The 22,031-nt window shown below is 47.0% G+C and overlaps 3 protein-coding genes and 1 long non-coding RNA gene across 4 annotated transcripts; 2 read left to right on the top strand and 2 right to left on the bottom strand.

The window, feature by feature from the left end:
* The first annotated feature begins 4,191 nt into the window (after window positions 1–4,191).
* On the top strand, window positions 4,192–4,997 carry LOC120707338. Its single transcript, XM_039992218.1, has one exon. It carries the CDS (start codon window positions 4,273–4,275, stop codon window positions 4,669–4,671), a length of 399 nt encoding a protein of 132 aa, XP_039848152.1. The 5' UTR covers window positions 4,192–4,272; the 3' UTR covers window positions 4,672–4,997.
* Window positions 4,998–7,376: 2,379 nt separating this feature from the next.
* Window positions 7,377–9,377, bottom strand: LOC120707340. Its single transcript, XM_039992220.1, has 5 exons — window positions 9,194–9,377; window positions 8,285–8,420; window positions 8,106–8,187; window positions 7,807–7,923; window positions 7,377–7,636 (listed from the first exon to the last, which is right to left on the bottom strand). Exons 2-5 carry the CDS (start codon window positions 8,401–8,403, stop codon window positions 7,586–7,588), a joined length of 369 nt encoding a protein of 122 aa, XP_039848154.1. The 5' UTR covers window positions 8,404–8,420; window positions 9,194–9,377; the 3' UTR covers window positions 7,377–7,585.
* A 1,946-nt stretch (window positions 9,378–11,323) lies between these two features.
* Window positions 11,324–14,566, bottom strand: LOC120707337 (bidirectional sugar transporter SWEET6b-like). The gene is made up of 6 exons (XM_039992217.1): window positions 14,364–14,566; window positions 14,175–14,211; window positions 13,828–14,044; window positions 13,565–13,726; window positions 11,898–12,017; window positions 11,324–11,747 (listed from the first exon to the last, which is right to left on the bottom strand). Exons 1-6 carry the CDS (start codon window positions 14,404–14,406, stop codon window positions 11,574–11,576), a joined length of 753 nt encoding a protein of 250 aa, XP_039848151.1. The 5' UTR covers window positions 14,407–14,566; the 3' UTR covers window positions 11,324–11,573.
* Window positions 14,567–16,629: 2,063 nt separating this feature from the next.
* LOC120710663 lies at window positions 16,630–21,365 on the top strand. The gene is made up of 3 exons (XR_005689975.1): window positions 16,630–17,216; window positions 21,101–21,208; window positions 21,312–21,365. It is a non-coding gene; the product is annotated as an uncharacterized LOC120710663 (long non-coding RNA).
* The last annotated feature ends 666 nt before the right edge of the window (window positions 21,366–22,031 follow it).

Genomic DNA, 22,031 nt, shown 5'->3' with positions numbered 1-22,031 from the left:
CTTATTGCAACTGCCCTTGTCACAAGAAGAAGGGCCCTGCGCCTCCGGCACCACCGCCTGCACCACCTGCAATGGGTGGATACTGCGGAGAAGGCTCAACGCAGTTTGCTACGTGAGGGTACGGCTACTAGGACTACCCTAGTGCTAGTGACATGCTGCATCGTTGTGTTTGTTGTGTGTTTTTTTTAAATTACCTAAGGCATGTTAGGTTAGTCCAGAATCTGTTTACCATAGTTTGCAACGGGTTCTGCCATGCCACTGCATGTGTGACGTGTGTTTCATTACCGTTGTATTATGATGTAAACTTGATGGTTCACATTATGTAATGCATTTCTTAGTTCTTATTTCTTCTCGTTATATTAATTAAATGTGTGCTTTTTAGTATTCTAGTGACATGAAAAACTCCGAAAATATTAAGGACAAGTTCAAAGATTTCATAGATTCCCGGCCACAACTGCAAATTAATGGTAAAAGTTACAACACACAGAGTCAAGCTCTCAACTAAAAACATAAATAACTAATTGCAGTGGCATGTGCACGCGACAAGATAATTTCTTGTTGCATCTAAACCTACCATACCTTATGGAATGTAAAATGCCGGGATTACATGATACTACTCTACTGAGTGCACCGAGGATATTTGCCCTTCCTAATTGCTTCGGGCCCGGCTTCCTTCGCACGGCGTGCCCTCTCTCGCTTTCTCTTCCTGTCAGCTTCACGTTCCGCCGCCGCCTTACGATCCACCTCCTCCATCCTCTTGCGGATCACTTCTTGCTCTTTCTTGCGCTTTCTTGCGCTTCTCCTCTTGCTGTTCCTCGTGCTTCATTCAGCGCCAACGTTCTGCAGCCCACCTTGCTTGTTGTTCCACAAAGTCCTTTGCCTGCTGCGACTGTACGGTGTCGAACCACTGCATAAAATCACAAAGAGGCGGAGGAGACTTTGTCCAACAAAAGTTAGAATCATAACTCAATGTTAGGTCACAAAGAAAAATAACATCTGTTGTCCTGCTACCTTGGCCCGGTCTTTACCGTATCGCTTAGGTGGATCATATTCGTAGTTCTCACACATAAAGAACCTCATGCCGTAGTCATCTCCTAAAACCTCAGATTGCATGAACTTGCATAACGAACCGCAGAAGCACATTGGCACATCAATTCCTTCAGGTACGGTGGCTTCACACTTGCTCCACGGAATGTAGGTTGATCCTGACGAAGACATTGGCGCTATAGTGTGGTGCGCCAAATGACGAACAATGATTTCAATAATGCACATATCGTATACCAAATCAATGCGTAAAAATATAGGTACTGTCCTAATTCTATTGTCTTATGCTGCAATATTAATAAGGTACTATCATATTTCTATTCTAATTCATAATTAATTTAAAAATAAGTCTGTAATAGTACTCAAATTGTAATACTAAACGAGTGTTCTAAAGCACCAAATCTAATTCAGCTAATCCGCTAATTAAATTAAATTATTATATAATATCAACGGATTCATACGGAAGTTACCAGTAGATCACAAGTGCGGAATTCGGCAGAGCTTCGCCGCTTTTCTTCTCCTCACCCCTCTCTTTTTTCTGAATTTTTAGACTCAAATGAGAAGGGAATGGCGGTCAGGGCTTATATAGGGTGGGAGAACCCTGTCGCCCCTGGGGGGCGACACCCCCGGGCCAAGGACCTCTTTGCAAATTCAAAAAAATTACATTAGGGTCCTGTCGCCCGTGGCTTGGGCGACAGGACCCCTGTCGCCCCCCCCATAGGGCGACAGGGGGTATTTTTGAAATATTTCAAAATGGACATATATTTTTTTAAATTTTGATTTTTTTTAATATAAAAAAGAAAAAAGTCCTCCGAGCGGCGCCGCGGAAGGGAGAAAGGGACAGCGCCGGCTCGGGGCTGCCCGGGCGGCGGCGCGGAAGGCAGCTCGGAAGACGGAGGCGCGAAGGCGGCAAGGAAGGAGGCGCGGGGCGGACGGACGGCGGCGCGGGGCGACAGGGCGCGAACCAAGGCTCGGACAGAACGGCTGGACTGATAAGCCCAGCCAGAATCAGCCGAGCCAGGTCTTCTATGGGACGGCGTCTGCGACGGATCTAGATTGGCAAGTCACCAGGTAACTGGCGGGCCAATCTCAAGACGCTCATGATGAATCGAATGGCTCCAAAAAGAGGAAGGCAAAAGCTCCCCTGTTTTTTCACCGCTGAACATCGATCCCAGGCTCGGTACCGCCGCACCGCACCCAGCCGCCGCCAGGGAGGCCGGCCCGGCGCTGAACCCGGCCTCCGCCGCGCCGCACCCGGCCGCCGCTTCGCTGCGAGGGAGGCCGGCCCCGTGGCGCACCCGGCCGCCGCTCCGCCGCACCGATTCGCTAGCGGGCCGGCCTCCCACGCAGCTCGCTTAATAACAGAACGAAGAAGATAACTGGAACGAAGAAGACCACGTGGTGTTGATGTGGTCGGTTGCGGCAGCGACAAGGTCTGCTGGCCTCCCGGCTGCCTCTCGCCACGGGCCTGGCGGCCTCCCGCAGCGGACGCCCGGCGGCAGCGCAGCGGCGGCCTTCCGCGGCGGGCGCCCGGCGGCGAGGCACGGCGTAGGGCGGTCCGGCGGCCACACGCAGCGGCCTCTGGCCGCGGGCGTCGGCGGCCTGACGGCCAGGTGCTGCGGGGGGCGGTCCGGCGGCCAGGCGCGACGGGGGGCGGCGACGCGCGCGTGATTTTGGGTGCTGGCCTGCCCAGGGAGGAGTTGAAAACGGAGATTTCTTTCTGAGCCCTTAGATTCATCATGGACAGTTAAGATGGACCTGCCAGACACGTTGTGACTTGCCTACCGCAAGTCACCGAATCTGGATCCGTCTGCGACGTGTTTCAGCGGAAGAAGCAAAATAAATCCCGCCAAACGGTCTGTGGCGAACGCGCGTTCGACAACCGCGCTTAACGTGAGAAGCGAGCAAATGAACCGGGAGCAGCCAAACGCGAGAAGCGAGAGGAGAGCCATGTTCGGCTTATTCGCAATCCGCTTCCGCACACCACGGTCCCAAATAGGGCTTTAGCCCATCCGAACAAGTTGATTACTGGAGGAGTGCCTACTCTGCGACCGGTCAAACGCAGCCCATCTCCTACGCTATCTTCTCGCCATCGCCAGATTCGCTACTGCCATCTCCACCCAACGAGCTCGCAGCAATTTTCTCTTCTCATCCTCACACCGTCCTCCACCATCATCTCTGATGTCCGGAGCCGAATTCACCACCGCTACCTGCCGCCACCCAACCTAGCTTTAGCGGTTATCTCATCAGAACACCTTTGCCTCCACCATTGCCCATCAGATATCTAGCTGCTGGAGGAGGAAGAAGATGGTGTGCGCTTGGATCGTCGTGGGCCATAAGTGGATGATGCAAGCGGATTTGTAGCGCATCCGAGCAACACATATACCCCGCCGTCCAAGCTCACCTCTGGATGCAGCAGCCCCACAATTTTTTTCCGACAGCATGGCCATGTTTAGTTCCCAAAATTTTTTCTATAGTACTCATCATATAGAATCTTTGAACATATACATGGAGCATTAAATGCAATTAGAAAAAATAATTAGTTATATAGTTTAACTGTAAACGACAAGATGAATCTTTTAAATTTATTTAATTCATGATTTAATATTAATTGTTAAATAACATTAAAAGTGCTACAGTACTCATTTTCGCGAACTAAACAAGGTTTATATTAAGTAAAAAAATCAGTGTGACCGTTTCACTGCCATGGAAAATACATTTCGAAGTAATACAAACATGCCTAACTTTTGTTAGATGATTGGTAGCAAACCAGATGATAGCTAATTTTTGAAGGCGCTGCCAATATTTCGCATAGTATCTTAAGAAAGTTGTACAATAAATGCATCATTCCGTGTTCCAATTTAACATATAGTAGGATCCCTAGAAGATTTTGCAAAAGGATAATACTATATCTACACCACGCCTACTGTATTTTCTTGCTTTTGTTTATTGTAGCCTTTTTTTTCTTTGTCAAGTTCTGCAACGTCTATATTTAATGCTTGTCATTTATAAATTGGCACGATTTTGGATTCTCGTTTTCCAAGAAGACATTCAAGTAATTTCAAGCCTTCTTTATCAATACATAAGGACCCAGAGAAAAATATAGATTTTCAATTCCAGTCTCCTGCCCCACTTGATGATCTCTGCCTACAGGCTACAGCCGCCTACTACAGCCACAACCAGGCGAGCGTCCACAGTCCACACCACCACCGACTACCGCCACCGCCCATGCCGGGCCTACTCAGCAAGGTGTCCAGCGCCGTGGCCGCCTGCGCCCGCTGCGTCTCGCGCGCGACGCGCCGCCTCCTCCGCGCGCGGCGGCCGCGCCCGCGCCGCGACCGCAGGCAGCTCCTGCCGGCCGATGACGACCACCAGGAGTACTCCGGCGACGACTCCGGCGGGGAAGAGGGCGGCCTGTGGCGGCGGGCGATCCTGATGGGGGAGCGGTGTAAACCGCTCGACTTCCCCGGCGCCATCCACTACGACAGCTTCGGCCGGCGGCTCCCGGCCGCGCCCGCGCCCCCGCCCCGCGGCGGCAAGGCGGCGCCGGGCGCGGGCGCGCTGCTCTGCCGCTCCGCGCGCGACGTCGACGAGGCCGCCCTGGCGTACAAGGTACAAGAGGGCTAGCTAGGCACGCGCTGCCGCTCCCAACCGATCGGCGTCAATGGCGGCGCGGTCCGTGCTCGATCGACCCGACGCCCATGGCGTTGTGCTGGTTTTTTTTTTGCTAGATCGATTTGCTAACTTTCGTGCACATGTTGCTTGTGTTCGTCATGTTTTTCCTGTTGGACTCTGCAGTACACTAGAAACCTCGCGGCGGCCAGTGGATGTACCCGTGATATGCTTGATTTTTTTCTTCGCGTGCGGTTGTATAGCTATTTTTATAAATGAATTGTAGAAGCACTTTGGATTTCGGGCAACTTTTATATCGAGCACTTTTTTATTTGAAGACATTTCGGTGTTCCAATTATAGGAAGAATAGCTTTGGTTAATTTGTATGCATTTGGATGAATTTATAGAATGTATTTAGAATTTGTTCTAATTAAATAATGCATAGAAGGGCAAAAATGGAATATTTAGAATGTAGTCATAGTATTTGTTCATATGAACATCATGGCGGTGGCGGGGCCTGTATTACGATGTGGTATTATATTTGATGTAGACTTTATTTCGTGCATAGAGTAAAAATAATTGTATGTAGACAGATGTACTTTTTAAGGTACTTAGATAAGACGTAATATATATTATTTATTTATTGGTTTACTATACAATTAGTTTCTGCAGATTTATTCATAAAAGAAAAAGATTAATAGGTATAGAAAAACCTATTCATATGCTAAGCACTCATGTTCTACTAAATAGTGTTAAGTAAAATTTACTTAAGTAATTCGTAAATTTTGCCTACATTTGAACAAATGTTTATAAGATAAGGCACTTGATGATTACTATGTGAATTTGTGGACCTTATCAAGTGAATTGTTTTTTTTGCATACGCAAACAAATTTAAATGTCCAATTTTTTAAAGGTACATTTGAATTGATTGTGGTATATATTTAAGTAATTTAAATTATTGTGAGTAAAGTGAACTCAAATATATGGCGTATTGCAAGAATCTAATGAATTTAAATAATTGCAACAAAAATAGAAAGGGAGCAAAAGCTGTTCGATTTGTCTTTCCACAAATACTCTGAACATTATTTTAATTCCTAACACAATAAGCGCGCTGATTTTACATGGAAATTCCAAAGGATTTGTGATTAATTGGCTGCTGTAGTCACAAGTTAGAGTCAAATGAGAAATGGTCCATGTGTTGCTGACGGTCATTGCCTCTGAGCCTTTGACTGGCCGGTACTGTTCTGTGGACCCGCTCGTGAACCATTCTGTGAACTCGCGTTGCTGAGTGTGGTTCACGTGAGGCAAGCCTGAAGGGGGTTAACCTCACCTGCATCCGGGTGGCGTGCTCCCATTGGTCACGTTGACGTGGCCGGCTTATCCTCTGCTCTACCTCACGTTCATGGGCTTACGGCCCCTCTGTTCTGTCCGCGCGCGAGAGAGAGAAAAGAGAGAGGGAGAACGAGGCGAAGGGAGAGAGCAAAGCGGAGGGGGGATGTGCCGGCGGCACAGGGCAAGGCGGAGGGAGCAGGGGGTAGCGCGATGGCGTCTGGCAGCGGCCTCAGCTCTGGCGATGGAGGGCCAGGCTGTGGCGGCTCGTGGCTCCGGCGTGCAGAGGCGAGCGTGGCGGCGCTCGGCCTCGAGCCGAGCTGAAAAGGAGAGTAGCGGTGGCGAGCTCCTCGGCTTCGGCGCCGATTTCTTCCTCTTCCCCGTCGTTGCCGAGCAGAAGAGGGCTGTGGCCGGAGCGATTCTAGCTGGAGGGGCAGCGGCCGCTGGCGCCTGGCGGCCATGGCGGGTCCGCGCGGGGCCATGGCGGCGGCGGCAGCCTCGAGGGCACCTGGACGCGGCCCTGGAGCTTCCTCACGGCAGGATCCGCGCGGGGCGCGGCGTCTCCTCCCTCCCGGCCAGCGCCTCCCTCTCTGGCCATGGAGGTAGCGGCGGTGGCGGCACGAGGCCGCGCCCCCTTCCTTTGCGGCGGCGTGGCCTCGAGCTCGGCCTGCGTGGCGCGGCGGCGTGGCCTCGAGCTCGGTCCACACGGCCTCGAGCTCAGTGGGGCCACGGGCGACGGCGACGAGCTCGCGGCGGCGGCGTACGGGCCTCGGCATCTGGCCTCCCTTTCTCTCCCTCCTCTCCCTCTCCCTCTATCTCTCTCTCCTGCGGCTGTCAGATCCGGCTCCGGGGAGCCGTGACCAGGCGGCCGGAGCTCGGGCCGGTGGCGGGCCCGCGCGGCGCGCGGCGGGGCGCGAGGAGCCTCGGGCCTGCGCTACGAGGAGCCGGCAGGGCGTGGCCTCGGCCAGCCGCCGGCCGTTGTTCGTCGGATGGACGGGCACGATTTTTTTTTGATGACGTGGCCACGCTCTCCTGCCTTCTTTTGGTGCGGAAATCGTAGGTAGAGATTTCTCGGTGAAAAGTGAAAAGTAAAATGTAGAAGGCCATTGCTCGAGTTTATCCCGTGAATTCCCAAATTACTGCCAAGTTTGAGGCTTAAAACGAGTTTGCGTTTGCTGTGTTGTCCATATATGTTTCAACGGATGGCCCACCTTTAACAGGTGGTTTCCTAGGCCACACGTGCGCTGCACAATGGCACCACGAGAGCCACGTGTTGGAGTTTCAAAGATCATACCAAAACAACCGCAAGGTGCCATTTCTGCTGAGGATTCAGGTGCACGTACAACTCGCACCACAGCGTGTACCATCGAGTTCCATCAGGCAACAGCTCACGAACTAATGTAATATGCATTGATCGAGAACCAAAGAGGCATTATCCAACGGCAGAAAGGGCAACATCAATGGTTGAATTGGGCATTATTAATTCAACATGATCTTCTCTGTTTCTTTTAAGATCCAATGAAACCTCAATTTACTGATGGTGCCGGCATTACAGTACTATAGTTGAGCCTCACAAATTTCAACTAAAAGCATCATGAGTTCAACCACTTCCATCGAGCTGCCCATGTGAGAGGAGGTGCGCCATGTATTGCTGATAAAAAGTAGAGGTAAATATAAGGCATACATATAGTGCAGGAAGAATATTCAGATAAACATGGAAAAAGGAGCTTTTCTCCATAAAAATAAAAAACATGTGAATGCTAAGTATGAGAATAGGACACACTAAATGAAACTAGGAAAGACAAGAGGCCAACAACTTACAGAATGGTAGGCATATGGTGGTTTGCCTTGCCGGTCAAAATGCTTTGTCATGATCGAGAATTCTATTGGGCCCCAGTCATCTATTTCGAAACAATTACCTAATGCTGCCTTGTAAAGCTGTGAAGCACCAGATGAGATCAATCATTAACGCTCCCTAAGCGATCATTTGATACAGGGAAGAAACAAAATCAACAATTCTGACATTAACAATTCTGACATCAACATACTATTTGAACTTGCATAACTTCGTGGTCATAGGCAATGGCAACAAATTTCAGTGTGTCCATATATATCCATACCTTTGCAGTATCAGTAAGTAACTCAGTGCCAGCAGGGTAGGAAGCATAATACTGGTCAGCTCTAGAAATCCCAGCTCTTGTCCTACAATAAGCTCAAACAGGAAATATTGTCAGGAAAGAACAAGATGCGTGGAGATTCTGTAAACATGTGCAAGGGAGGTGATTCAGCTGTGACATACGTGTTGCTCGTGTAGGCATAGGTAACGAGGGTACTGAAGCAGTAAAATCCAGCGTAAGACGCTATACGTCGAAACTTCTGGATCTTCAGGATCTCTTTGCACTGATAAAAGATGTCCATCTCACAGCGGCTTGATGCTAGTGTGAGGACAAAGAAAGAAACAAAGAAGAAAGTCAGTTGACTTACAGAGTATACAGAATTGTCAGTTGACAAGATAATGCCATCTGCAGCGATCGGGAAGTATCAAAATGGAGTGCTTATCTGCTTCTAAAGAGCACAAGTCCTAGGTTTGTGTGTTAATGGCAATAATATAATTGGTGCACAAAATTGAGAAAGGCAACGTGGCTGAATAAATCTTGGCAAATAAAATAACAAGATATAGGCATAGTTTCTTGAGTAGATCAGTATGCAAACAATAGCCAAAGGTCATTAACATAAGATCTTTTATGATATGCATTAATTCCTCACACTAGATTATTAGAGATTGCAAAGTGGTTTTATAACACACTAAACTAACAAGCAAAGTACTTATGGCGAGGTTAACATCATCAAACCTATGGCGATCGGCTGTTGGGAACCAATCACCCCATTCATCATTATGCATGAAGCATAGAAACTAGCATGGCAATTTGGCAGAGCCTAACATAGAACTTCAAGTAAACGTCCCATTCTGGCATTTCCACGAACACCTTCCCTTCATGGGTCCAACAAACTCCATGGAACAATGCACACTACCACTACGTGCACATTCCAGAGGCTGGAATTATTAAAGCAACCAGGGGAAAGGAGGGAACACCCCCACGATATGATAGTTTACCAAGCTAATTAAGAATCGCTGCTTTACATTCCCACAAGTACAAATTTGGTCCCGAATCAAAGGAGATAAAGAAATAGGGAAAGTAGACTCTACCAAGAGGACCTCCGGCGTCTGCGTTGCGCAGCGAATTCCCTGGATAGCAGGATAGGTCAGTAGCCTAGCAGGCCGCTGCCGTCGCCGCCGCCGCCGCCGAGATCATGGTTGTCATCTCGTGGTGTAGTAGACGCGAACCAACATTGCGAAGAGGAAAGAACGCCGAGAATGCCGGAATGGGCTGGGTTCTACAGAGTTTGCCACTAGTGCAAGTTGGGCCAGGCCGATGTGACGTGAAAGAAGTATATGGGCCATTTTTGTGTCCTAGCTGGCTGTTCTTTTTTTGTTGTTGGCAAAATTTCGAATTTGCACCATCAGAGTGTCAACTGTTAAAGAGCACGTAGTCTAGTGGTTACAAAAGTCTCGGTAGCACCTGAGATCCTGCGTTCGACTCCCCATAAGAGTGAATTTTCTAGAATTTAATGTCGTTGTGCATTCAGTGATAGGGGACGTTCCCGTCGACAATAGGGGTGTGAGTGTCTGAGTTGTATTGTGTAATTAAAAAAATTGTTAAGTTTCAGAGAAACAGGGAGAGTCAAATTTCCACCAAAACTGAACTAGTACTGTAGCATTTTCTACATGCAAGGTTTTAGTTTGAACGTAAAATCTCCACATGAAGAATTAGCAGACAATATCACAAACAAAATGGCTACTGAATCTTGCGAAGAACAAGGCAAGAAGAAAAGATATGAATTGGAAGTTCTTTTTGTTTAGCGGAACAATTTTTAACTGAATGCCTAATCAAGTGCTTCTGAAACCTTGCCGTGTAACCTTGTAGTTTCTTTGGATCTTTATAGAAGAAGAAAAAAACAAGTCTTTCGAGAAAAAAAAAGAGAAGAAAAACAATGGCGCCAATCAAGAGCAACGGACGCACTCTGCAAACCTATGGGCTGGAAGACCTGTCACAAGCTACTGGTCGACTCGTGGTGTTACAAAAATTGCATAAAACGCAGGCCTGCCCAACAGGTCGTCGCTGGTGACCCACGCAGTATATAGTACCGTACGATGCCGAGTACAACTGATGCACAATTTTGTTGGTAGATTCTCTATGAGCCGTGCAAGATTAAGCAAGTCGGTTTCCTGTTCTTTTTAGCATTCTTTTTTCTTCCAGGAAGAGCGAGTAGAGCCAGTTTTGTGTTCCAACATTAGAATGAGATGTTGTACCTACCCGTATCATGTGAGGTTGGTTATTAGCTTGGCGAGGTCGAGGAGCTTCTGTTTGTCATGTTGTACCTGATGTCCGCACCTTGTGTGTGTCATGTATGCTTGGCGTGCCTCTGAATCCGCAACTGCTACTCACGTTTCTCTGCCGAAAAGACGGTTTTACATAGTACCTCGGTTGTTCAGTACTATGTCCCTACCTGCAACACACATGAGCTTTGCACTGTAGGAAAAGCTGTTATGAAGTAGCTGTATCCCAGCGTCACCTGATATAGGCATCGCTAAACGAGAGACGGCAATGACACGTTATGAATTCTGAGCAAGGTGTGCGTACCAAGTTGGTGACAAAATGCTGACAAAGCTGTAGTAGCAGCAGATGATTCCCTTTGCAAAACATAGAGCTTAGCTTGCATGATTTGTTTACAATGTATAGTGCACGCAAGCGGAGGGAGCCACCCACATCCCGGATACCATCATCCCGTACTGCTCATTGTCCGCGCTCCACCCACACGCCTATATCCCTTTCGACAGAGACAGGTCCTTCATCACCATTTATCCAGATTGACTATATTCTTTGCCATTGCCAGGTAAGTTACGTTGATCAATCCAAATTGATCATCTTTTCGCCGCGGTAGGTTCGTTCATCTATCCAAAACTCCAAATTGACCCGAAAGCACAACTTTCCCGAAACAGGACGATGAGACCACAGAATCTGTTGCGCAACGTGGCCGCGTCACAGCGAGCGCCAACAAGGCATCGCTATCTCCTCCCCTCCAGGGCGTGCCAGCAGCTGCCGACCTCTGACCATACCAAAGTGCACCCCCGTCTCCTTTTCGCCAACTCTGGCGGACGAAAGAGTCACCACCAAAAAAAAAACCATGGGGCGAGTAAAACGCGATTCATAATTTCAACAGGATGATCTGAATCTGTGTCACACTGAAGAATCGAACAGCCAATTGGGAACCAGGATTAGAGGCAGCAATCGGACGTGATTGTCATTATCTCAATCGGCGAATATGGATACACATTAACTGTTCATGGCACGACACACCGGGCAAAACTAGCACTCACTACTGAACCATCATCCGGCCGGAGGAGCGAGCAAACCACGACTCAACACCAAGGCAAAAACTACTACTACAGGGACTAGAGTACTAAACCACGTCTCGTCGAGTTCTTCCTCGACGGTCGCCGGCGGCTACCTGCCGCTTCCTCTCATCTATCGCTCGACGGTGACGGAGACGTTGCCGCCGGCGCCGGCGCCGCCGCGGACGTTGCCCGAGACGACGGTGGGCAGCTCCACGTTCTTCTCCTTCTTGGGGGTGGTCTTGTAGTAGCAGGAGTAGAGGATCAGCTGGACCAGGCCGAAGAAGGCGCCGAGGGCGTTGGGGATCTGCATTATTTTGCGGGCACAAGCAGGACAAACAAAATCAAATTTAAGGTCATCAGAGGTTCGAGTTCAACTTGGATGTGTCTCGAAAAATGAGAGATCCAATTCAAAAATACTCCTAATTCATGGAAGATTAGATAGAAAGGTGCTGACCGTGACGTATAGGTCGAAGCGGATGAGGGCGTAGGCCGTCCAGCAGACGCCGTTGAGGAAGCTCACGAGCGACAGGGAGAAGGGCATGTACTCAACGCTCTTGGTCCTGATAACGTTCCCCTGCACAAAAACTCGTCGTCAGTTCAGAGTTCGAAAGATGACATCCATCCATAAACATAGTATAACAACCACATGTATCTGCAACTAGTGTTCGGTATGTTTCAACACGGGGTGCTGTGGAACACACAGGTAACGGTGACCACGAGAAGGTACCGGCAGCATACTGATAGTGGCCGCCACTGTACCTTCCTTTTATCTGCAACGTGACGGCTTCACAAAAGTTTGGCAAAGAGAAGGATCACGAAAAGCTAGCACAGCACATGTACTCAGCTTCCATCCAGGGAATCCCAAATCCATGTAGTATCAGGCACAACCACTACCCCGCATACGTTTGTGATGAAAGGTAACTGCCAATCGAACCACTAACCTGCACACGTTTGCGACGGAAGGTAACCGCCAATCGGTTCCTTTCGTTCCAAACCCGTCACCTCAGCACAACGCGAGTTTGGTGAGCGCAACAGAACAAGTTTGGTTTGCTCAATCCAATGTGCACAACAAAGACAGAGACCCTATATGGAATGCAAGGACACCAGATGAACGGGCACGCACCACGTAGGCTGCTGGCTGATCTATCCGGTAGAGACAATAGCCTTTTTTACCCAACACCAAAGGAAACCATCTTCTGAAAGATCACGAGGTGTCCCTTGTCCAGGAATACAGAGACAATTTGACTCTAAGCAGGGGCACGTTGTTTTATACCCAGAGAGCAAAGATTTGACACGATAGTTTAAGCTTCAAAAAGGCAGTTCAATGCAACTTTTAGAGATTTTAAACGAAATTGGCTTTCCCATCTCTTCTTCAGAGACAAACAACTAATCTAAGCTTTTCGGAAGAAAAAAAAACTAATCTTTGCTGCTAGTACATGCATATATCAACTAACTACAACCTGATGACTCACACTTGGATGCCCTGTGTAGCCTGCAAAATCCCTACCAAATCCACTCGTGTCTAGATCATGCAACAAGTTTTAAAGGTGATGTGAACTCCTGACCAGTTAGCAATCAACTAACGCTATAGCTTACGCACATAACCTGGAGAAGATGTGTAAACATATTTTTGCATGTTCCAGAACAACAAGCCCAAAATAACCTGAACTGGAAACCCCTGAGCCAATCCAATCAGCAGACAAACATTTCACTGGCAAGCAGGTCCACCAAATCCTTGCTGAACCCACCAGCCAGTGACCATGTATACCAGATTAGGCACACGCATCCTTTACAATTACAACACCAGCAGCGGCCCCCAACCAAATTAGGCACTCATACCTCGATATCTCCCCCCAACAGTATCAGAGCTGTACTAGTAACTCCTATCCATATCGATAAAAAATTAGCTAAACTTCCACCGACATGTGGGCCCCAAAACCCATGCAGATAAGCACTCACAGAGATATGCCTAATTATTGCACCCTGATCGATTTAACCGGCAACGGCAAATATTATCCACGCAATTAAGCAGCAAAATCAGGCAGGAGACGGATTCAAACACACCACTACATTCCGCACAATGAGGGAGAGGCAGAATCGGATGGATGTTCGTTCACGTACCATGACGGTGAGCGGGGAGGCGTACATCATCGCGCCGAAGATGACGCAGAGGATGCCGACGATCATGGAGCGCTTGTCGTGGGTGTGCGCGGTCAGGAGCACCGAGACCACCACGATGACCATGAACACAATCTCCACGGCCAGGACGGCGAACGCCCTTTTCTGCACACGCGAATTGAGGCACACGAATCAAACTCGAAACCAGATCGATCGGATCGATAGAGGGGGGGGAAAAGCATGATACGCAGGATCGCGGCACTCACGCGCTTCTTGCTGTCGCTGTAGATGAAGAAGATGGTGAGGTACGCGGCCTCGATGACGAGCCCGATGCCGTTGATGGTGACGACGAGGATGCTGTTGGGGTGGACGATGGGGAGGCCGTAGAAGACCCAGAGCATGCAGTTGAGCAGCGTCGCCAGGTAGGGGTCCGCCTTGAACTCCTCCACATCCTTGGCCTTGCAGATCCGATAGAAGGTCGGCCTGCACACAACACGCGGGCGCAAATGCGGGCGCCGCCGCCTCACCGTCAGCACGAACAAAACCCTACCCAGAACCACCTAGCTCGTCGGAGGCGGATGCGCGCGGCGCGGCGCGGGGAAGGGGGGCTTACACTGGGGAGAGGAAGAGGCCGAAGGAGATGACATTGCCTGCAACCAAAGCAAAACCACTCGTGAGCCGCCGACCCGGCGAAATCGAACCAAACCAAACCAAACCCCAGCCCCCGCCGTCGATCGATCCAGCGTTTGGGTACTTGGATCGCCCCCCTAGAAGGTCCCAATCGAACCGAACTACAACTTACCGATGATGCCCACGACGTTGCGGGCCGCGTCGGCGGAGATCATCTTGCTCGCCGGCGGTGGGGGCCCCTCGCGCAGTCCTCAGAGAGCGAGACGGCTCGGCTGCGGCCGGCGAGGTGCGGGTTACTTTTGGAACTAGGCTAGACGACGAGGCGTGGGCGCTGGAGGACGCGGCGCTCTGCGATGCGCGATTGGGGATTTGGGGGGCAGGTGGTTGGCGGCGGGTTCGCCCCGGCGGCCTTTATAGGCGCGCGGCGCGTGAGGGGGTGCCGCCGCGCCGCGCCCGAGTTCCTGGTCGCCAGGCGGCGTGTGTGCTTGTCCCGTTATCGGGAGTTCGGGACGGACGGGGGGCCAGGTGGTTAACCCCCCCCCCCCCCCCCCCCGTGTTACCGTTGGGTGATTAGGGGCTGGGGGAGGCTGGCGCGTGGGACCGGACGGAGGTGAGGGCCTGCGGCGCAGTGGCTCGGGGCAGGAGTTTCGGGCAGGGAGGATATCTAGAGAGCTATTCACACGTCGGGGGATTTTTGACCGCAGGTGTAAACCGTTGCGAGCTGTAAATGTTAATCTTGATCGGCAAGAAGAAGAGAGCCAGGTGTTGATCTTGATTACAATCCGATTAGCATTACACGATCTGCTAAATGTTTTTATCCACATGTATTACTCGGACTCCTGTACCGATATCCTTATCCTAGGAGTACGTCCTATCCACAGTACATCATCGGAGTAGTTTTGTTAGGATAATACTACCAATTCCTAGTAATTACTTCTTATCCGATCCTTATCCAAATCTCTCTGAGCCCCGAATATTTACTAGCTAGCTGGCTGTGTACTAATCCGATGTTTATCGTATATCATAGTAATGATGTTCTTGATTGCTACCATCAATGCTCTTGTCTGTATACCCCCATCCAAATCTTTTTTTTTCGAGGATTCAAATTTTATGTCTTTTTTTTTTGCTGGGATTCAAATCTTCGTTACAACCCCGGAATCTAGATAGATCTATTCACAAGCCGAGGTCTTTTGAGTTTTGACCGCATACATGTGACCCGTGAGCATGCAGCCGTCAACACATTATTCTTGAATCTTGATCAGCAAGTAGGTAGAGATCCATGTACAGGCCAGTACCTAACTAAATGGACTTGTTGTTGGATTATCATCAAGTAAGCAATCGCATTATCGTGCAATGCCTAGATGTTATCTTTAGATATATGTCCGTTTAATTTGCATCGGCAAAACGAAGATAGGCCCTCATCCATTTTCATGTCAGATGTACTCCTATTACTTGCGAAACAATCCTTTCCTCTTCACATCTTATTGCATTCAAAGCAATATCAGGAATCGCCGAATCGGCCAACCCAAAACCGTCGTCATCCGCAACGGTACGAATCACTTCGCTCATTTTTTGCGATGACGGTTCCCCTTACCGGTGGAAACCGGTCCGGTTCCGGTTTGGGCCGGTACCAAACCGGCCCAAATTCAAAATTCAAATTTAAATTCAAAAAAATGAAAAATTCCCAAAAGATTCCTAAAAATACTTCAAGGTGCGACGAATCTAATAGTGTCAAATTTTCTCAAAAATTCGTTCGTTTAACATACTTTTCGGGCATTTAAAGTTAAAACAAAAAAGAAAAGGAAAAAAATGAGACGGCCCATTAAGGCCCACTTGATAAACCGGTCAAACCGGCCGGTATACCGGTCCAAACCGTTTACACATGCGATTTTAAATTTGGATTTGAATTCAAACCGGTCAAACCGGCCGGTAAACCGGTCAAACCGACCGGTATACCGGTACGAACCGGTTGAACTGAGTTTTTTGAATTCAAATTTGAATTTGACCGGTTTCTACCGGTAACCGGTCCAACCGGTCCGGTTTACCGGAACCGGAGTGCTCCGGTTTGGGGTGTCCGGTTGGGAAAAAAAAACTTCTAGCTAGACCGGCCCAAATATCTAGTTTCGCTCAGCCCGGGACAGGGACAGCCTTTGGCCCAACATCTAGCCTAGGGTTCCGTTACTCGAGCTGTCTGAACGGGCAAAAGGATTAAGGGACACACATGATCAGACCGAATTTCTTAGTTGGCGTTCGTTCGCCGGCACCCATCGCAGCGAACGGCCCATATCAGTCCACGCCCTCTACTCCACTTTCTTTTTTCGGTATCTGTGTCGCGTTGTTGTCCATTCCCACTTCTATTTTTTGAATTCCGTGACGTTTTTACTCCCCCTGCCTGCCGTCCGTTACCAATTCCGATTCCAATCCGCCCCTTCAGTGTCCCGATATTTTTCACCACCCCCCAAAATCAGACGCGCCACGCTCAATCTCGCTGCCGCGTTGAGGTTCTCGCCGGTCGGCGATTTCCTTCCTCGCCGTGCGGGATCAGAGCCGGGCCGAGAGAGGAGGGGACCCTCGCACGTTCGTCCTGGGAGAGTGGCTCGCCGCGTTCGCCCTCGTCAAGCGCCAACTACCGACTTCAATCTCGGCGCACGCAGCATCATCCTTGTCGGCCGCCGATTCGTCCTCATCGAGCGGAAGTCACGACGAGAGTGAGGTCACGTCGGCGATTCGTTATTGCCGAGAGGGAGGCGCGCGGCAGCGAGGGGGGCTCGTCGTTCTCTTCGCTGGCGATTTGTGGTCGTTCTCGCCGAAGGGGGAGACGCATCGGGAGTGAGGGCGGGTTCACGCGTCGATCTCGTCGCCCGGCGATTTGTCCTCACCAAGGGGAGGCGCGCCGGGAGCGAGGGTGGCGCACTCCCGTGCGTGATTTTCTCCAGCGGCCTGGGGGTGATTCATCTTTCGTCAAGGGAGCACGTTGCGAAGGGAGGGACGACTCCGTGCGCAGGGACCTGCACTCCATTCGCAGGTTTGTCCCCCCTTCCTCGCGGGGTTCTTACTTTTTTGATTGGAATTCATGTCAGGTAGTTTCGTAGGATTTTAGGTGTGAAATTTTTCATGCTACACGCAGAGCTTGCCATTCGAGGTTTGGTCAGTTTTTGTACATCTACTTTATTTTGATTCGACTACATGGTTGAGAGAGGAAAAAATACAGAGAAGACTTATAGTCTGCACATGTGACATGTGCAAGGAATGAGCAGTAGGGGAAGCAGAACATTTCGAAATTTCATGTTAGCAGAAATAGTTTTAATGGGGACCGCCTATTTCTCCGGACTCTTTTTGAATAGCAATACAAACTAGTAATATGACTTGCTATCTGTGTCCAGATAAATGTACTAAAAACAGAAAATAAAATAGAGGAGGGTGTTTGTGTGGTTCAGTTGCCCCGCACCTACATAACACCATCGCCCAACTTAAACTGAACAAGAATGTTAAGGAGTCAAGGACCCTGAGCCCACTATTTTTTTTATCTACGAGCCCTTTTTTTGCATCTGCCTAAGATTTTGCCTAAACTCACTGACTGGGATGAGCTTGATTAAATTATGGTATTATCAGGTTTTGTGAGCGGTTCTCATAAGTTGAGCTATTAAATGTATTGCTAATCTCTCAATCAGATAGTGCTTTCTCCATGGAAGGTTTTATTTTCTTGGTAGGTTTGATGTTCTTATTTACTTAAAAGTAACTGCCTATAAAGTTTTGGACCTACGGAGGATAAAGCGTTCAAATGTTCTAGTTAAATATGTTAGAAGGTTCATAGTCTTATATCTGAAAAGGTTTTTGGAACTAAAAGTTTGCTGATGTGGTAGTACAGAGTTTATAGTGCCAGGTTTGAAAGTTTTTGGAACTACAAAGTTTTATTAATCAGATACCGAGTCTTGGGCCGAGACAATGAGAAAAGATTGAGACAAGGCTGAGCATCATTTTCTGCATTTGAGATTTCTGCGTTTTCTACAATGGATATGCTCTTTTTAGGAGGCCCTGGGGATCATTTTTTATTCATATCAAGTTTCTGTAGTTCTCTGTGGGGCCCTACTTGCTATTACCTGTGTTCCACGCAATATGGTTACTGCAAAGATTCTGATGCCGTATCTATCTTATTCTTGCAGATAGCATTCTTACACTAGTTCAGGTAGTTAAGGAATCAATTCAAATACAATTGTTTTCCAACTGATGCGCCTAAGCTTAGATTCTGGTGTGATCAGCAGTTAAAATGTTCTACTGTTTTCTAGCTACCATATCATGAATTTGGAACATACACAATATATTAATGATGCATCACTAGTTTATAGAGAACAAAGGGAATTCATTTCAATATTTATATATGATGTATATCATGTGGCCATCTAAACATATCATTTTTCTATACGCTTTGCTCAATAAGCTGTTTGAGCTATCCAATGGTTATGGGTGTTTCAAGTATTCATTCTGTTGCTAGCTGCACCAGTTGGTAGTTGGGTATTTGCCATTAATTGAAGACCCTGATTGCAATTTGGGTCCACGTGGCAGTGGCACATTGCCTCTGCAGTTTACTGCAGAGGATTTTTTGCCCCCCCTGCACTACATGTATGTAAGGACGGATTGACATGCAAATGCAAATAGTTTTGTTGGAGAGGGACATGACACTGAGAGGGGTTTTCTAACTACCTTAGAGGGAGGGTTTTCCTGTCCCTTTCATCTTATTTGCTCTCCACCAACTCTGATGAATTAGGCCACTGCCTGGTCTGTGTTGTGTGTGAGACTGGTGTGTGCTCTCTATCTCCTAGTGTCGTATAGATGAGAGATCTTTCTCATTCAGAATGCACAAAAATAGTAAAAGATATCTAATCTGTTATGTTCAGTCAATTGTTAGTAGTTTAAGTTCTACAGCATAGGCAAGGGCCCTCCCTATCACTAGCAAAATGTACAACCAATTTTTTTTCAGCGTCACGACTTTAATCCTGTCTGTTTTCGAATATTCTTTTTTGGCAAGACACTTATGCTTAACTTTCACCAGAAAAACTTTTAAGCCCTAGTGAGCTATTCTAGGAAACCGGTAACCCCTAGTGAGCCTATACGACTTATGTGTTACTGGTCACTTGTTGCAAGCATTGGTCAGGCACCCACTTTTTGCTATGTAGGGATCTTTTTCTTTTCTTTGAATGCCTTCTTCCCGATACTTCAGCCATCAGTTTTTATACAACTTCATTTTGGAAGTTTTATGCCCTACTAGCCACTTCATGCAAGCATTAGTCAGGTAGCTATTTTTTGCCATGTAATTAAGTACCCAAATTTTTTTCATGCCACAACAAACTCCCAAGGAATTATATATGTAATAATCTCATCATTCTCCAATAGATAACTTGCTAGTAAAAAAATTATATGTATTTAAAAGTTTTAAGTATACCATTACAAAGTTTTACTAAACCATGTACAAAGTTTTCTGATTGTGGTTTTAAAGTTAGTGGTGTACAAAGTTTATAAATGTATATCTTCAAAGTTGCTCTATATAAATTTTTCTGATATGTCTCCAAATTTTGCTAAGTTTTTTTAGAAAGTTTTTCTGTGTCTATTTAAAAGGTTTGTTTCCATCTTCAAGTTGTTAAGTTTTCTGGATTCAAATTTATGGCTTTCTACCATTTTTCTAGATTCAATGTTCCGATAATCCAAATTTTGATTATAATACAATTTTTTGATTCAATGTTTTGGATTCAATGTTTTTACTGAACTATGTAGAATTTTTTATTCAATGCTCTGGATTCAAGTTGGTCAGTTGTGATCGCAAAGTTTTTTCAAATGATGCTGAAGCTGGACTTTAATAATTTGAAAGTTTTTCATATCCAGTCTCAAAGATTTATAGGCATTTACTTAAAAGTTTTGGATTGTGCACATTTATTTATATATGAAGTTTCAAATTTGCCCTCAGATAAATTTTTACTAAAAAGCCCCTAACATGTGCTTTCAAAGTTTTTGTATTTGCAAAGTTTTCAATCCAGGTGTACAAAGTCTATAATATGCTTGCATAAAGTTGAAAATATTTTAGTATAAATTTTTCAATCCAATAGTATAAAGTTTTTGAATTTACTGTATAAAGCATGTCATTGAAAATATTTTAGTTGAAGGTTTACTGATTTGTCTTGTCAATGCCTTTTCTGCTCATTGTGTATAAAGTCAAGATGCTCTGAACATGTGTTTTTACAATAACCATTTTTCAAATGCGCTAGTACAAAAATCCTGCAGCCGTTACTGCAAAGTTTTAAGAACTGCAAAGTTTTCCGGATCAGCAAAATGTAATTATGTGCTAGTACAAAGCTCATAGTTTTAGATTTCAAAGTTTTCTTTTTTCTTGTTGTTTGTCTGTGGGGGGAGGGGGTGTGTGTGGGGGGGGGGGGTGAGGTGGGGGGGGGAGGGGGGGCTATAGCAGTTTTACTAGTGTGCTAGTACAAAGTTTAATGTTTTCAGTTTTCCAAAGTTTTTTGGGGGGGGGGGGACCAGGGGAGTCTATTATTGTGCTACTACAATGTTCATAGTTTTTCATTTTTCAAAGTTTCTATGGCTGCAAAAACTTGATTACTGTGGTACTACAAAGTTCATGGTTTTGTTTTCCAAAGTTTTTTTTTGGAGCTGCAAAAGTTCATAGGTTCGTATTTCAAAGTTTTGTGGGAAGCTAAAAAAATTTATTAATGTCATAGTAAAAATTTCATAGCCTTAGGTTCAAAAGTTTTTCAAACTAATACGAAACTCCCCTTACTGTGACATAAAGTTTATAGCTTCAGAGTTCAAAGTTTTTGAGAACTATAAACCAGAGTTCATAGGTTCTCTTTTCTAATGTAGAAAATATCTTAAATAGAATTTTGTGTTTTTTCTCTCGCACAGGAAGATGCAAAACCACTGCGTGAATGCATATCCTACTACTTGCTGACACACCCATGCAACGAAAAGTACGAAACTCTTCTCGAGATCAAAAATATATTAAACATGCATGTAAGTTCATCTATGAATATCTTTTTTTCTGTTCAGTTTGCAAACTTATTATATATAACAGTTGAGCACAAGAGTCACATTTTCATTTCCAAAAATTTTTCAGAGCGTGACCATCGAGTTCTATAAGTGAAGATGGTGGTGTGCAGATTTATGGTTACAAAAAAAGATGACCTTATTGGATAAATATTATGGACGCATTGTTTATTCCATGTTCGAGAACAACAGCCAATCAGTTTTTTCCTTTATTTAAAAAAAATTCACCCCCTGTACGCCCGAGCATGAGATTCTGGAGAATTGTTCCACATTTTAATTAAATATTTGGGACCTTTTTGTTTCTATTTTCTCAATGTTCTACATTTCATATGTATGTGAAACCCCCCGCCCATTTTACTCACCCACACACCCGCTGTCCCGAAAAAGAAAAATGTAGAAGGCAGAGTAAGCACGGAACCAACGGTCAAATCCGAAAAAGAAAAAGGTAGAAGGCAGAGTAAGCATGGAACTAACGGTCAAATGATATTCGCTGCTACTTACTAGGGCTGCACATGCGCTGCTTGCTACCCACAGCGCTCGTTCGCCGCTTCCTTGCCGCGGCGCGCGATCGCCAAATAGCGGCCCCTGATCAGACACCAATCACCCAACACGATTTGGCATGTTGCCAGTACTCGTTATGCAGCCGCACGCAATTCGCGTCAGGAAGCCATTGGGGGCACAGCGCAAGCATTTTGTTTCGCTCGAAACAGTTAGACACATGCACGGCAGTGCCGCTGCCAGACCCTTTTACAAACTGGAGGATTCTGTACTTCACGCATATCAGATGTTT

Source organism: Panicum virgatum, chromosome 5K (genome assembly GCF_016808335.1).
Source record: "Panicum virgatum strain AP13 chromosome 5K, P.virgatum_v5, whole genome shotgun sequence".
Lineage (NCBI taxonomy): Eukaryota > Viridiplantae > Streptophyta > Magnoliopsida > Poales > Poaceae > Panicum > Panicum virgatum.
Note: the sequence above shows the minus strand (reverse complement) of the source record. Positions and strands in the feature narration are given on the sequence as shown.

What these genes read in the sequence shown, in the direction of transcription:
- LOC120707338 (XM_039992218.1), top strand. Translation starts at nt 4,273, where the DNA reads ATGCCGGGCCTACTCAGCAAGGTGTCCAGCGCCGTGGCCGCCTGCGCC.
- LOC120707340 (XM_039992220.1), bottom strand. Translation starts at nt 8,403, where the DNA reads ATGGACATCTTTTATCAGTGCAAAGAGATCCTGAAGATCCAGAAGTTT. An exon ending in TATGCCTACACGAGCAACAC is followed by an intron (nt 8,188 to 8,284) that starts GTATGTCACAGC and finishes AGCTTATTGTAG; the next exon opens with GACAAGAGCTGGGATTTCTA. An exon ending in TACTTACTGATACTGCAAAG is followed by an intron (nt 7,924 to 8,105) that starts GTATGGATATAT and finishes GGTGCTTCACAG; the next exon opens with CTTTACAAGGCAGCATTAGG.
- LOC120707337 (XM_039992217.1), bottom strand. Translation starts at nt 14,406, where the DNA reads ATGATCTCCGCCGACGCGGCCCGCAACGTCGTGGGCATCATCG. An exon ending in CAACGTCGTGGGCATCATCG is followed by an intron (nt 14,212 to 14,363) that starts GTAAGTTGTAGT and finishes CTTTGGTTGCAG; the next exon opens with GCAATGTCATCTCCTTCGGC. An exon ending in CCTCCCCGCTCACCGTCATG is followed by an intron (nt 12,018 to 13,564) that starts GTACGTGAACGA and finishes GTTTTTGTGCAG; the next exon opens with GGGAACGTTATCAGGACCAA.